Source organism: Oenanthe melanoleuca, chromosome 2 (assembly GCF_029582105.1).
Source record: "Oenanthe melanoleuca isolate GR-GAL-2019-014 chromosome 2, OMel1.0, whole genome shotgun sequence".
NCBI classification, from domain to species: Eukaryota; Metazoa; Chordata; class Aves; order Passeriformes; family Muscicapidae; genus Oenanthe; species Oenanthe melanoleuca.
Window position 1 is genome coordinate 8,289,674 of NC_079335.1, and position 14,186 is coordinate 8,303,859.

Here is a 14,186-nt window from a genome sequence, read left to right on the forward strand (position 1 = left end):
CACACTCTGAGGCATCATCCATAAACTGGTGAAGCAAGGCAGTGCAGGGCCTAGAATAAAGACTAATCTAAATCTAATTGTGCTACTGACACTTCTATGGTCTCAAGATATTAAAAAATAAAAACAAAAAAAAAAATCCCAAACCAAACAAAACAATGAAAACCCAAACAACTACACAAAACCTAAGCAAGTAATTGCTTTAAGTATTCTTACCTGCCCTTTTGCATCCTCTGGCATAGATTTGATATGCATCCTTTTAAGACATCGAATGACACCATCGTAGAATTGCACTGTGAATGTTCCTAGAAATGATTGATGGAATAATTTTGAGTAGTTAAGAGACAAACACACCTTGTTACTATAAAAGTTTTATGTTTTGCATGTTACTTTGTATGCAAGAGTAACCAAGTGTTACTACTAGTGAGGCTCAAGAGAGGAACAAAACACCATAAATGAGGGGCCCAATGAAACCCTGCTCTAATACTGTTACTCTTTGTCCAGCTGGATAATACCAAGTATGTTTAAGCTATTGCATCACTTTTGCTCATAATTAATTGAAATAGTTATGTAATATTTAAGATGCCACACTAGGGAAACAGTTACATCCAATTCCTCATTTGCTCTACTACAGTAAAATTGTCAACTTCTTATGCTCATTAGGAACATCACCATTGTGAAGTATTTAATCTGTGTTCCTTTATTTTCCTATTTAAATTATTTTTCTTCAATAACGAGAACTAAAACAATAATGAAAATTAAAATGTAACATTAGCTCATATCAAAATAGTCCTAAGACAATGCACAGGAGCTCCTGATCACTGAAACAGTGAAAACATTAAAAAAAGCATTTTGTCTTCTAGGAGAAATTTCAGTTTCCAAGTTTGATACAGATAAAAGACAACCATTTTACCAAATTTGATATATAAAAAGATTTTCATTTAATATTGAGGTAGACAGGAACACTTTATAGCCATATCACTTTTTTAAGCACACTAAATCTACAGCACAGCATTTTCAAGCAGACCTTACCAATGGACCATTGCAATACATACCCTCTTTATTAATTGCTTCAATCTTTGCAGGGTAATATCGACAGTCTGTCCAACGAGCCAGGACTTCTTCTCCAGGTTTAAAATCCTATTTTAAACAAATTTAGTAATGAATAATTAAATAATTTAGATTTTTTCTTAAAAATTAAGTATTATTACATGCTAGACAGATTTAATGTAGGAAAACAAGTAGAGCAGTTTACAAAAGTCTAAGACAAAATAAATGTGCCACTTACAATAAATTCTTCATCATCCTTCAGCCCCTCTTTCCTCAATGCTGGTCGCTCCAAAGGTCGCAACCTGTTGCTGTCCCAGTAAATCCACTCATCGTAGCGATGGCTCCAGCGTTCAAAATGCACCAACATCTTCCCTTCTTCATAATCTATCTTCTCAATTCGAGATGGATACCTGGAGTGTAAAACACAAATTGCTAAGTCTCAAAGGTTTGTTTCTTGGTTTAGACACAATAGTGCCTACATGACCTCCCAGGAAGTTGCATTAATGCTTTGTACTGAAAACTCTCCAAGTCTGAAAAAGGCTAAGTAACTGAAATGAATGGATAACATTCAAGAATCTATACACAACAGTGAAAATTGGAATCAGGCAGAACTCAGCTCTTTCTGCCCTTCACAGAAGTATTGAAACAGATTCGAAAGTGCATAGAATACCCTAAAAAAAAATTACATCACTAATTTTTAGCAGCATTTATATTATGGCTGTTCTAAAGTTAACATGTATGGAAAAGAAAGACCACAGGAAAAGGCCAGCCACCTTAAACTTTCACAACCTCTTTTTCAAAGCAAGTACTACTGTGGACTTATAGTAAGAGCAGAGCTTGAGCGACCAATCTCCAATCCTACTGCAAATGTTTTAGCTAGAAAGGTAACTGATTAAGAAAATCTCTGATTTTCTAGGTTACTACTGCAGCCACATTTCACCCTCACATCACAAGTCAGAAGCAGTCCAAGCTTGTTGCATTTCTCCCATCCATATGTTTTAGAAATGCTAAATATTTTATACCTATTATTTAAAACCTCTAGCTTTTTCTTGCTGAACTTCCAAAAAAGCTTTACAAAGACTTAGCCTAAAACTGAAGACTCTCATTTGCCACTCCACTAATAAAATCTTTTTCAAGATACTTTTTCAAGTCTTTCCAAGAAACAAGACCAGCCTCTCTTTGCCCTCTAAAGTAGACTGACAAAAACAATCTAACAAGAATGGTGAAGCTGCATTAAAACACAATGTAAAACTCATGGGTCAAACCTGTATCCCAGCAGCAACATTCTGGTTTAACTTTGGACAAGGTTTCAAGAAAATAAGTCAGCCATGAGATGACTTTCCTAAGCCTTGCCTCTGATTACACTTTCTTTTTAAGTCCATATGATGCTACATTTAGAAATTTTACTATAACATTTCTATTCTTTTTCATCTTTCTGAGTGTTCCAGTTTCAGACTAAGAACCTGACACTAAGCCTCAGAATAAGCAAGGAGCAAAGCAGAGGAAAAAGTAAAGTTCCTGTAATTACTGTTACCACAGCAAGTGTGTGAGAAACAATGTAACCTAAAGAAGTTACAAGTAGGATGACACAGAAAGTATCGAAGAGAGGGAAAGAAGGAAAAACACCAGAAAAGCAACAGGAGAGGAAATTCATTTTGCAGCCATCAGAAATGAGAGCATGTCCTGCAGCAGTACAGTACAGTACCTTCCCAGTACAGTTAGAAATTTTAGGTTTATCACACACCAGCCACCAGTGATGCAAAACTATGGTTGTTTTACAAAATTCAGGCCCAACCAGCTGGAAGAGAATTTTCTTTTTCCTACACATCTCCAACGCAAGCACTGTGTTCCCATTATGGTGCATCCCTATAGCAGTCCCCCTGTTATGGCCAGGAGCTTTCTCTGGTCAGCAGCAGACACCAGTCTAAGCACTGTGTGAGGACACAACAGAAGAGATAAAGAGGGAAATACAGCATTGTCCTGGAAAGAACAAACCATGTAAGAGCGGAAAGTAAAATGAAGAGCATAGTTTAGAGACAAATATTTTTAAAAGATAATTACAAAGATGATTCAGCAAGCCAAGAATCAAGACATTAATATATATAAAAAACCAAGAGAAAAGGTTAGCATCAGTCAATAAAAGATGTGCAAAATATTAATTCTCATAGAGATCACTTCAGATAAGTCATGAAGCTCAAGGAATTTATAAGTTAATTTCTCTTTGCCAAATACAATTTCTGCTATCAAAGTCTTTCTAAAAGTCCATCATATGTACTTAGAAATGGAACCACCCAAGCCATACGCAATTGATTATTAGGCAACCCAAACACAAGTCTGTATTTAGCAACTATTATCCTCAATATCCACTAAATTTAGGCACACATTGTGCCACAAATATGTACAAACAGCAATATTTCACAATACTGATCCCACAGTGGAAAAGAGCACTGTGGGATCAGTAGAACATAAGAATACAGAAGTATTGCAGAACTTACTCTTGCAAATTATCCCCTGCACAGAAAGATCTTTCTGCTGATTTTCTACTCTGACTGAAAAGAATCAATTTCATAATTAAAAAATTAATATGAGGATGATCACATCTCATACACTTCAGAAATTTTATGTGTAAGTTCTTTTTATCGCAAAGTTACAAGCAGGCATTTGAAGAAATACTGCAAAGGTGGATGCAAATATAATTCTTTACAGTACCAAAGAGTAATAGCTAAGGCCAAAACAACTTTCCAGTCAGGTTAATTCCCCCAGCAACTAAGCCACACTAAGCCATCACAATGAAACTGATATACAATCAGATTTGACAACACTTCATCAGCACAAACCAGAAAAACACACTCTAAAATTCGACGGAAAAATCTTCAACTTTCCACAATATAAAAAAAAAAATTAAATAAATAAAAAAATAAATAAAAAAAATAAAAAAATAAAAAGACTCAAACAGACCAGCACATTGACATTCAACAATCAAGTAGTTTTTTTAATGAGAAGAAAAAGTATTCTGCAAATTTTGGGTGTGCTTTTTCAAAATGGTGCTGGAAAGAGTATGTAGTAATCACAATAATCACAAATTAAGTTTCATCCAAATTTCAGGGGGCTTGTTCTTGTATTTCAAAGAGAACTGCTGTTAGCTGAATTTATCTGCCCAGTTTACACATTGTACACCCTCCATTCTCAGGTTCCAATCTTGGCAATTCCAACCCATTAGAATTATGCAATATTTTTGGAAAGCCTCAGAATCTGATATGGCTTAAAAACTTATACTATGGAGCTCTGGTCAGGCAACAACAGTGTTCCAACAGTTATACAATAAAAAATAATTAGAAATCTCCCACTTCACTTCTTGACAGTGTAAAAAAAACTAAACCACTGAATATTTTTTCCAATGCACTTAAAACATATTAACAGCCAAACAGCATGTTTTTTTACACTTAACCTTTCAAAAGTGACCAAAAAGCAGTGAATTGTCCTGTGAAATGGGACAATAGGCATTTCAAACTGTAAAAAAGAATACAAAAACATTAGTAAATTTGCCCAAGTTTGCACCTACAAAGTCCACACACTCATACTTCTTGCCTTTGCAACACTGATTTTAAAAGTGTTTTCTTCTAACTCATAGAGGATACAAAATCAAATACCCTCCATACTGACTTCTCAAAAATAGTGTTCCAGTGTCTTCAAAATCTGCAAACACTGATTTCTAGGTCCCCACATTTATTATACATATATTGTATTAAATATAAAACAGCCTTCACCTCCCTTTCAAATACCTGCCAGGTAACCCAGGTGACTGAAACCCAAAGCAGGGACTGTAGCAAAGTCAGGGAAAAGACTTCCTCCATACTGGGGAAGGGCAGGGGAGCGGGGGGAAATCCATCCAGATAATCAAATATACCAAGAGGAAGTACTGTTGTTCTGACAACTAACCTATTTTAGAGGGCTGTTTCCATTCCAGAAGCAAGGGGCATCTACCTGTACATCATTACCTAACTTAAGAGTTTAGATCGAGCACATTAATAAAGAGTGAGGACTCAGATTTTTTTCAAATCAGTATCTGCCACTTACAGGAGAGTAAAGAGTAAGAGCCAAAAAAAAAAAACTCCACACAACAGTATTAAAAAAGGAAGAGATTCATCTTTAAGTACATCAGCTTTGCAGCGACAGTGTCCTACTCACGAGAGCTGACAGCTCAAGAACTGTCTTACACACAGACATGCATTTGCAGGTATGTGCAGCTCTACTGCTTTTTCATTTGCTGTGTCAGCAAGAGGCAGAAGAGTGTGTATGCACATGTATCAGTTTTTGTATGAGATCACAGGGGAATTCAAACTGGAAGCAACCTCAGAAAGCCAAGTCCAACCTCCCACTCAAAGCAGGGTCAGCCATGGCAACAGGTCAGGTTTTCCAGTGTTTTATCCATCCCAGTCTTGAAAAACTCCCATGCTGGAGACTCCACAAACTCTTCAAGCAACCTAATCCACTGCTTGACTGTCCAAAGAGAAAAAAGATTCTCCTGGAACCTAGTCTGAATCTCTCATTTCAGTTTGTACCTGTTGTCCTGTCCTGTTAGCCAAAACCTGTAAGGTTTGGCTAAGTCTTGTTCATGACAATACTCTGTAGGTATTGGAAGGCTGATAGTGGGATTTCTGAAGCCTTCTCCAAGCTAAAGAAGTAATTTCCTCACTCTCTCTTTATAGGTCATACACTCTAACCCAAATCATCTCAAATACTTAATAATTTTCTATTTTATAATTTTCTATTTTATAATTTTCTATTTTATAATTTTCTATTTTATAATTTTCTATTTTATAATTTTCTATCCCATCTCATTTATTACCTCCTGACAAATGATGGTATCAGTTTTGATTAGAGCTGCAGTTCATAGCTTGCTTTAGCAAATTTAAATGGAACAAGTGGTACAAGTTCTTTATGCAAGATGATCCCCTGCAACAGTGTAACTGCTGTCCTTGATTAAGCAGCAATTGCCATTATCTCCACAATAAAGCAAAAACAAACAAGCTCATTGACAGCCTGTCTTTGCTGACCAGTTTGACCAGGCTTTCTTCTACTCTGTCAGGGTGCATGAGAAATGATACCAGTGATCCAAACACCGTCAGCAAAAACTTCATTCAAAATTACAAGGCTTTAAAGCAGTCAGTAGTCAAGGCACACCAATGACGTCTCAAAAGTTTACAGAACATAAATGGAACACCAGATGCCATGAGCTCAATTTCAGCAACTACTACACAGTTGAAAATTTAAGACTTGCAAAAAGTACCTCAGAAAACAAAAACATACTTTACTATATCTTGTCTTACATCCTCTAGAAGCCTTTCTTGATTTACATTTTAACTAGTCATGATCATTAGATGACAGCAAGCTTTCAAAAAATGGAGACAAAAAATTAAAATCCTTACAATGGCTATTTTTCGGCAAGTGTTCTCAATTTGTCACTTGCAGAAAGACTGAGCTAAGCAATACCAATGCTCTTCAATTTGGCTTTTGTTAAAAAATAATAAAAAGATTTCATGTAAGTTCAGCAAGTTTATTTTCTTTGAAGTATGTATTTCTGCATGCAAATTAGCAGAATGCATACAGATTATATATAGAAAGAATTTTAAAAACATCCACCCCCTTATGCAACAGAAAGCCAACTAAAAAAAATCCCATACTGTCATTGCAACCCTTGACACCCTAATAACAGCACAAGAGTAGATTTTCTGTCACAAGGTATTTGGTTTTGTATTATTAGTTCATTTTGTAATATTAGTTCATTGGAAATGCAGTCCTGTTTTCATTGATGCTGCAACTGCTAAATTTTGATATTAACTTTCTTCTGTATATGGCACCACAAAGGTTTACATGCACTTAAACTTGACCTGGGTCTACCTGGTGGCACAGATGATAAATCAGTTCCTGGAAAGTTCAGGATAAATTCTATTCTTCCTGAAAACGCCCAGCAACTCAGCTGCAGAGCTTGTGATGTGGCCATGCCTGACAATCCAAACCTAGATAAGAACTCCAGCACATGCAACCCTTCCCTGTGAAAAGGCTGGGCAGGTCTGACACAAACTATACACTGCATATTCAGTGATATTTTTTGATACAATATTAGCTTTTGCTACCTAATTACATTAGCCAATTACCTCAAGTGACAGAAGATACTATAAAAAGTTTTATTGCTCTATTCTGGATGTTTTCCTTATCCTGCCATTCAGTTACAGAAATCAGTATGCTGAAAACCCAGCCTACAGCAACAGGTAAGAACAAGAACAGTTCTCTAAACCAAATCCTTTAGAGTCCATTTATTAAGAAAAACACTCCTATAATTAAAATCAAAGCTCTACAAATAAAAAGTTTGACCCAAGTTTTTATACACAGCACATAAATAGTGGAGCAGATATGTCAATAATACACAGACTTCTCTCTCACATCACTTGGATCAGATATTTACAAGAACATGATGAGCTCTCCAGGAATGCAACAGAAAAGCAGATACACACCTCTACATTTCCTAGCCATAATAAATCAAAGAGCAGCTGAAAAAAAATTTTTAGGTAGAAGCACCAGCTACTTCTGCCACCTACTTTGACAAAACCAGGGTTTTTTCAAATTCAACTAGCATGGCCAGCACACATCAAGAAATTAGCCCATCTGCTTTAATAAAATTTTCACTAACAATTTATTTCATCAGAACAACTACTTTTACAATACACATGATGTGCACCATGGTCCTTGTGCCCACAACTTCTATTTTATAGTCTCTGAACTCACAATAGGCCTAGGTGGTTGCAGAGTCACAGTTTTAAGCACTTCATTCCTCCAGCTGTTTAATACAAACTCAAATGTACCTACCTATCCCATGAACTCCAATTCAGGACGTGGTGGTTTTTTTTAAGAATCAGTTTTATGAACCTGTCACGTGTGACAACTGAATAAAAAACAACTCTCCTTGTCTGCCTTCAAATGGAAACAAAAGAAGTCTTTGATCATGAAGTTTGCCTCATTGACACACCGATCACCTCGGCCATGACACTGAATTCCACACTACTCCAGAAAGGCTCTTTGCTAATTACAGCTGCAGAAGCCACTAAGAGCAAATAAACACACTCACAGAAAAGTTTAGCTCAATTTCTGAAGAGATACTCTCTTCCTAGAAGCTAACAGTTTTAACAGACTTAGGTGGAAATTCATAAAGCTCATGTGTGGAAATTGCCAATTAATAGGTGCACTGATTTTTATAATTAGTTATCTAAGCACACAAACGACACAAAATAATTATGGTCTCAGCAAATACCACACAGTGTCTTCCATACCATTTTTGTAAATAGTCCAGTGCCTCCAAACGAGCACCAATCTCAAATGTGATTCCAGGACGATTTGGAGGCTTTTTACTCATCTTGATATTGTCTTTTTCAACACCTTTGAAGGAAGGAAAAAAGTTGCATTAAAACATGTTATGATATTTAAAATGTGCCATTGGCAGCAAATATATCCAAGAGGGTGAGAAGATGTAAAATTTTGATCCTGACTTTGTATTAACTGCTTAGCTTATAGAAATAGAGACAAGGCCAAAAAAAAAAAAAAATCATACACAAGTTTATTCAGATTTATTTCCCTTCAAAAATAACCTGTTATCAACCTTAAGTCAAAAAATAATACGGAAAAAAACCATAATGCTCATCTCTGGAACTGTACTAGACTGTAATTCCTCCACATCCTTTTTAAGTAAAATTTTAATTTACCTACAGTCAACATGTGTGCTCTCCTCGGGTGTAAAAAAGTCAAACCAAGTAAAACTTACCTTACCAAGAACAGATAAACATGGCCTAAAGGACAAGTAAGATGAAATTAGCGCAAAAAAAAAAAAAAAATAAGCAAAAACTCATCGTGAGACTTTCTAAGCACTCTGGAGTCGCTGAGTTTCAGTCACAACTGCTTTCTAATATTATATTGTAGCTCAGTCACTATCTAAAAAAAAAAAGAAAAAAAAAGAAAAAAAAAACAAAAAAAAAAAAACAAAAAAAAAGCCTCTCTGTGCAACTACTGCCGCTATCCCCGCGACTTTCTGCGGTGCCCCCGGTAACACCCCAAGCGCACTTGCCGAGCGGGAGCGTCGGGAAGCGGTCGGAGGCTGCCTGCCCCGCACTGCGGGGGCAGCGCCAGCCCCGTTCTGCGGGGCTCCCCCGGCAGCGCGGACGCACAAAGGGCGCAGCCCGGCCGGGCCGGCAGCGGGAGGGCCGCGGCCCGGCGGGCGCTCGCACAGCCGGGGGAGGCCCCGCCGGACCCCCGGCCGCGGGCGGGGCCCGGCGCGAGCAGAGCCGCGGGCGCCGCCCCGCCAGGCCCGGCCGCCGTGCGGGGAGCGCCGCAGCCGCGCCGCCCGCTCGCCGCCCGCTCTCCGCCCGCTGTCCCCCCGCGCTCCCTCCCCGCCGCCGGCCCTTACCGCCCGCTCGGCTCGCACGGGGCCCGGCGCGGCTGCCGCGGGCGCTCCGGCACGGCCGCCCCTCACCGCCCCATCCTGCCCGCGCCCCGCGCGCGTCACCGCCGCGCGACGCGCCCCGCCCCCGGCACGTGACCGCGAGGGGCGGCGCGCGAGCGAGACAAAGAGCGGCGGGCCCGGCCCGGGACGTGGGGACAGGGACATGAGGACAGTGGCACTGCCACACCGCCTCACCCGCACCGCCACGGAAAGGGGGCGAGCAGGGAGAGACCCAGCGGGGCGAAGGGAACGCGTTCAGTTCCCGTGCTGGGAAAGGCCGAGGGAGCTGGGGCTGATAGACGGCTGAGGGAGGCCTCGTCCAGCAGTTCCTGAAGGGAGGTGGCGAGTGGATGGATCAGGCTCTGCTCAGTGGTGTCAAGTAATAGGACAAGAGGGAATGGGTAGAAACCGATGCACAGGAAGTTTCAGCTGATAGGAAGAACTTTGTTTTGCAGTGACCGTGCACTGAAACATTGCCTACAGAGGGTGTGGAGTCTCTCCACTAATTCAAGTGGACACAGTCCTGTGCAATGCGTTCTAGAATGACCCTGCTTAAGCAGGGAGGTTGGACCAGATGAGCCACTGCTGTCCCTGCCTGACCAGTTCTGTGACTGGCATCTGTGATTCTGTGAGAGGGAGAAAAAGACTCAGGTCAGTTACTGAGATGGTCCTGGAGGTGCCACAGTCTGTGGCTGGTGGCCACAGGACAGCCCCAGCCAGGCAGCAGCCTCACAAATGGCCTGTCTTTGCCTCTGTTTTTTACCCATGGAACCAGCTTCACCTGACCCACAGATTTTCTTGCTTTTATTCATCCCAGCCTCCCCCCACGCTGCTGAGAGCAGAGTGAGGGAGCAACTGGGTGGGTCCTTGGCAGCTGGTGTGACCAGCCCACTGCTGTCCCTGTGACACCCAGTGCTGTGGTGACTGCTCTGTCTGCTGCTTGCTGTGCTGCTTATCACTGTGTTCTGCTCTGCCTGAGAGACCTATGATAAAGGCCATGACCAAAAAAAAAAAAAAAAAAAAAGCCAAGTCTGGCATTTGGCCCCTGCACTGCTGCCATCCCAGTGCTCTGGGAACAATCTCATGGAGTCTTTTCTTCTCCAGAACACGTTCCCAAGCTTGTAATGGCAAGATCAGCATCATCACATCCCCATGGATGTGATCAGTAAAACAAATGTCAAGTTTCCACCAGTTAATAAAAAGGCTTTCCTAGGCATAGCGTATTTCTGGAAACTGCATAATCAGGATCACAGCTTGTGAGTCCTTTCCATTATATGACCTTTAAGAACTTTTTAAAGTGTATTGAGTTTGTGTGGCAAGACTTTGGTAGTGAGGGGCTTCTGTTAGAAGCTTCTCCCATGTCCACCAGAGTCAAAGCTTGCTAGGTCTAAGACAGATCTACCACTGGCATGTGCTCAGGCCATCAGTGACTGTTTTTCCTCTGATGGTAACTGGTGAATGATCTCAGGAGTAATCCTTAGGAGTGACCTCTCGCCCTAGAAGCCTTTTGTTGTTACTCTCCCCTGTCCAGTTGGGAATGGCAGTGACCAAGTGGCTTTGGTGGTCATCTAGTGTCCAGGCAAGGTCACTCAACAGCAGCAGGACAGACAGGACAGTTTGTATGGTAGCCCTTGGATCTGTCCAGAGAGTACCAGCTGTGAGAAGCATGCTTTGTGTTCACCTGGAGCCTCTGGCAGAAAACACCTGGAAAGAGCCAAGACTCACCTCTGGGGTTCTGGAACTGAGGGTATCAAGGGTCTGAGATGTACTAGATGTTCATAGAAAGGGGCACCTCTACACATAGTGCAACTGAAGCTACATGGAATAAGGAGGCAGGATTGATCACAGTGAGCTCAGAGGAGGAGCTCCCAGTGCCTTTGAATGCTGAAAGAGGTCACCATTGAGCCAGGAGGCAGAGATTTCACAGCATCATCTGAGGAAGTGACTCAAGCCCAAAAGTATAATAAATAGCAGAAAGTGAAAGGCAATATGCTCTGTTTACCAATACTTCCTGTTGTGTTGTGCAAAACTATCTGATGTGGGAAACCATCTAGGTGGAGCACAAGTCATGGACCAAATTAATTGATTGGACCTGTATGGATGTCTGGGGCATGCCCCACAGATTAAGGGAATGACACCTGTTCATCTGTCACTGGACAGGAGGGGGATCATGACTGATGATGTTGATAACACACCAGTGTGGTGGCTGTTGCTGAATAACACTTCCACAGTGTCAGGGCTCCTTTTTTTTCTCACCACTCATCTTCCCCAGCAAGTAGGCAAGGGGTGGGCAAGAGGCTGGGAGGGGCAGAACGAGGACAGTTGACCTGAACTGACCAAAGGGATATTCCATGCCATAAGACATTGACCTCAGCAAGAAAACTTGGGGCAGAAGAAGAAGAATGGTGGGACACTTTTCTTCCAAGGTGACCATTGCTGGGAGATAAAGGAATATAAGTCTGTTGGTGAGAACTACTGAGTCCTTGCCTTTGAATTGCTTGGGGGTTTTTTGTGTTGGATTGTTTGGCTTAGGGGTTTTTGCTTTCCTTCATTTATTAAATTGTCCTCATCCAGGTCTGCAAACATTTCTAGGGGTGCTGGTTGACAGAGACTGAACATGAGCCAGCAGTGTGGCAAGAAGAAGAATGGCATCCTGGCTTGTGTCAGAAATAGTGTGGCCAGCAGGCCACTGAGGGGATGGATTGTGTCTAGAGAAGGGCAGTGGAGCTGGGGAAGGGTCTGGAGCACAACTCTGATGAGGAGCAGATGAGGGAGCTGGGACTCTTCAGCCTGGAGGAAAGGAGGCTCAGGGAGGACCTTATCACTCTTTACAACTCCCTGAAAGGAGGCTGTAGCCAGGTTGGGGTTGGTCTTTTCTCCTAGGCAAAAAGTGATAGGACTTGGAAAAGGCTTCAAGGTGTGCCAGGGGATGTTTAGATTAGATAGCAGGAAAAAATTGTTTACAGAAAGAGTGGTCAGGCATTGGAACAGACTGCACAGGGAAGTGGTGGAATCACCATTCCTCAAAGTGTTCAATAACACGTGGCTGTGGCAGTGGGGGGCACGGGTTGGTGGTGAACAGAATGGTGCTGGGTTAATGGTTGGACTCAATTATCTTAGAGTTCTCTTCCAGCCTTAATGATTCTATGAGTCTCACTTTTGTTCTTCCATTCTCTTCCCTGTGCCACTGCCTGGAGAGTGAGCGAGTGGCTGTGTGGGCGTTTGGCTGCTGTTCAAGGTCAATCCATCTGCTTCATTTAGTCCCCAGGAGGCTGCCTCCCACTTGAGGAGTCTTTATAGACAGACTGTTCAGTAGGATATTTTAGAGTATTTGCTATGATATTTTTTTTCCTCCTTAGATTTTCCCTTGTTACCATTTTCTGGAAGGTGGTGGCAAACAGAAGAGACTGAAGAAAGAAAAAGGCTTGAAGAAAAACAAAGAAAACAAAATGAGAAAACAAAGAAGAAAAGAAAATGAAATAATTTTTTTTTTTTTGTAAAAAAGTTGCCATTGCATTCATTTGAATTCTCCATCTCTTATTACCCTTGTAGTTTGGCTGCAAGCTTTGGTTTAGAGGGTTTGCTACAGGACAGTGAAAGTTGTTGTGTAAGGAATAAGCTTTCTTTGGGTGGCAATGAATGTGCAGCATCAGGAGAGTTAGAAAAGTGGAGGTACTTCTGTCCAAAGAGATGGAGTGGGGAATATAAGAGGCTGTGAGGATGGGGCTGGGTACATGGGAGTCAGTGAATCATGTTCTTGACTGCTGAAGGCTGACTTATGCCAAGGTGTGAGATGGGCTCAGAGCAGTGTGTGGCACCTTGAGCATCACCTCACTGCTGAGGCTGTTGGGAGAGGGAGGCAGAGCTGACAGGAGGTGGCAGAGGCACAGCAAGCCACAGGTATTGATTAATATGGACTCAAAGCACATCTGCACACACACAAGAGCACAGGAGGACAAGTTCCATATAATCCTTAGCCCTGGCAGCTCCCAGGAGCAATCAGCCCATCAAAGGCCCATTTCCTTAAGCTCAGAGGAGCACAGGGGCAAATGGCAGGTAGGAACCAAATTTAAGACTTGCAGGAAAGGACATCTGTTGCAGGGTGCCATGTGTGACTCTACCACACTGCCTTCAGAACAGCAGAAGTCCACTTGTGGTCCAGCAGTCCAGGGCAGTATTTCCTATCATCACTATTATCAAAACATTTAGGAAAAGAAGCACCAGCCACTGTCCCCATTTCTTTGCTGCCATTTCATGTTTACCCATCTCTGTCCTGTTGTAGCCCACAGGCACCTACAGCCTCTGCTGGCCCTGGCTTGCCTCCATAGCTCTGCCCATGGCCCTAGGATCCCATTTCAGCTATACTATTCCACCATAAAGTCAACAAGGAGCAATTCAGGCCAGGACCTTTTTCATATTCTTTTAGCATAAAACCATATCTGATATTTAGTCTTGTTTCCTAGGAAAACAGGGCCTACATGGCTGCATTGCCTGTCTGCCTTCCATTTTCCCTTTCTTCACTTACTCCTAAGACATCTTACTTCAAGCTTGACATAGAGAGAGAGACATCACATTATACCAACCTTTTTTGTTAAAATGCTGAACTGGACAGGGGAGGGTGACTGAGTTGACCTCTCCATGATGAAAA

At 41.7% G+C, this 14,186-nt stretch overlaps 1 protein-coding gene across 9 annotated transcripts in view; it reads right to left on the bottom strand.

The window, feature by feature from the left end:
• The window catches only part of PHF20L1 (PHD finger protein 20 like 1), a 57,510-nt gene extending 47,902 nt beyond the window's left edge, over positions 1 to 9,608 (bottom strand). For 5 of the 9 annotated variants that reach the window (XM_056483585.1, XM_056483581.1, XM_056483584.1 and 2 more), the window contains exons 1-5: positions 9,503 to 9,598; positions 8,376 to 8,481; positions 1,286 to 1,457; positions 1,053 to 1,137; positions 214 to 302 (exon numbers count right to left, since the gene is read on the bottom strand). In XM_056483585.1, the coding sequence (XP_056339560.1) occupies positions 214 to 302; positions 1,053 to 1,137; positions 1,286 to 1,457; positions 8,376 to 8,458 (429 nt within the window). In that variant the 5' untranslated portion in view covers positions 8,459 to 8,481; positions 9,503 to 9,598. Of the gene's footprint in view, positions 1 to 213; positions 303 to 1,052; positions 1,138 to 1,285; positions 1,458 to 8,375; positions 8,482 to 8,863; positions 9,319 to 9,502 lie in introns of those variants that run through there. The other 4 variants (XM_056483582.1, XM_056483576.1, XM_056483583.1 and 1 more) reach the window with 2 other exon arrangements.
• Between the last annotated feature and the right edge of the window lie 4,578 nt (positions 9,609 to 14,186).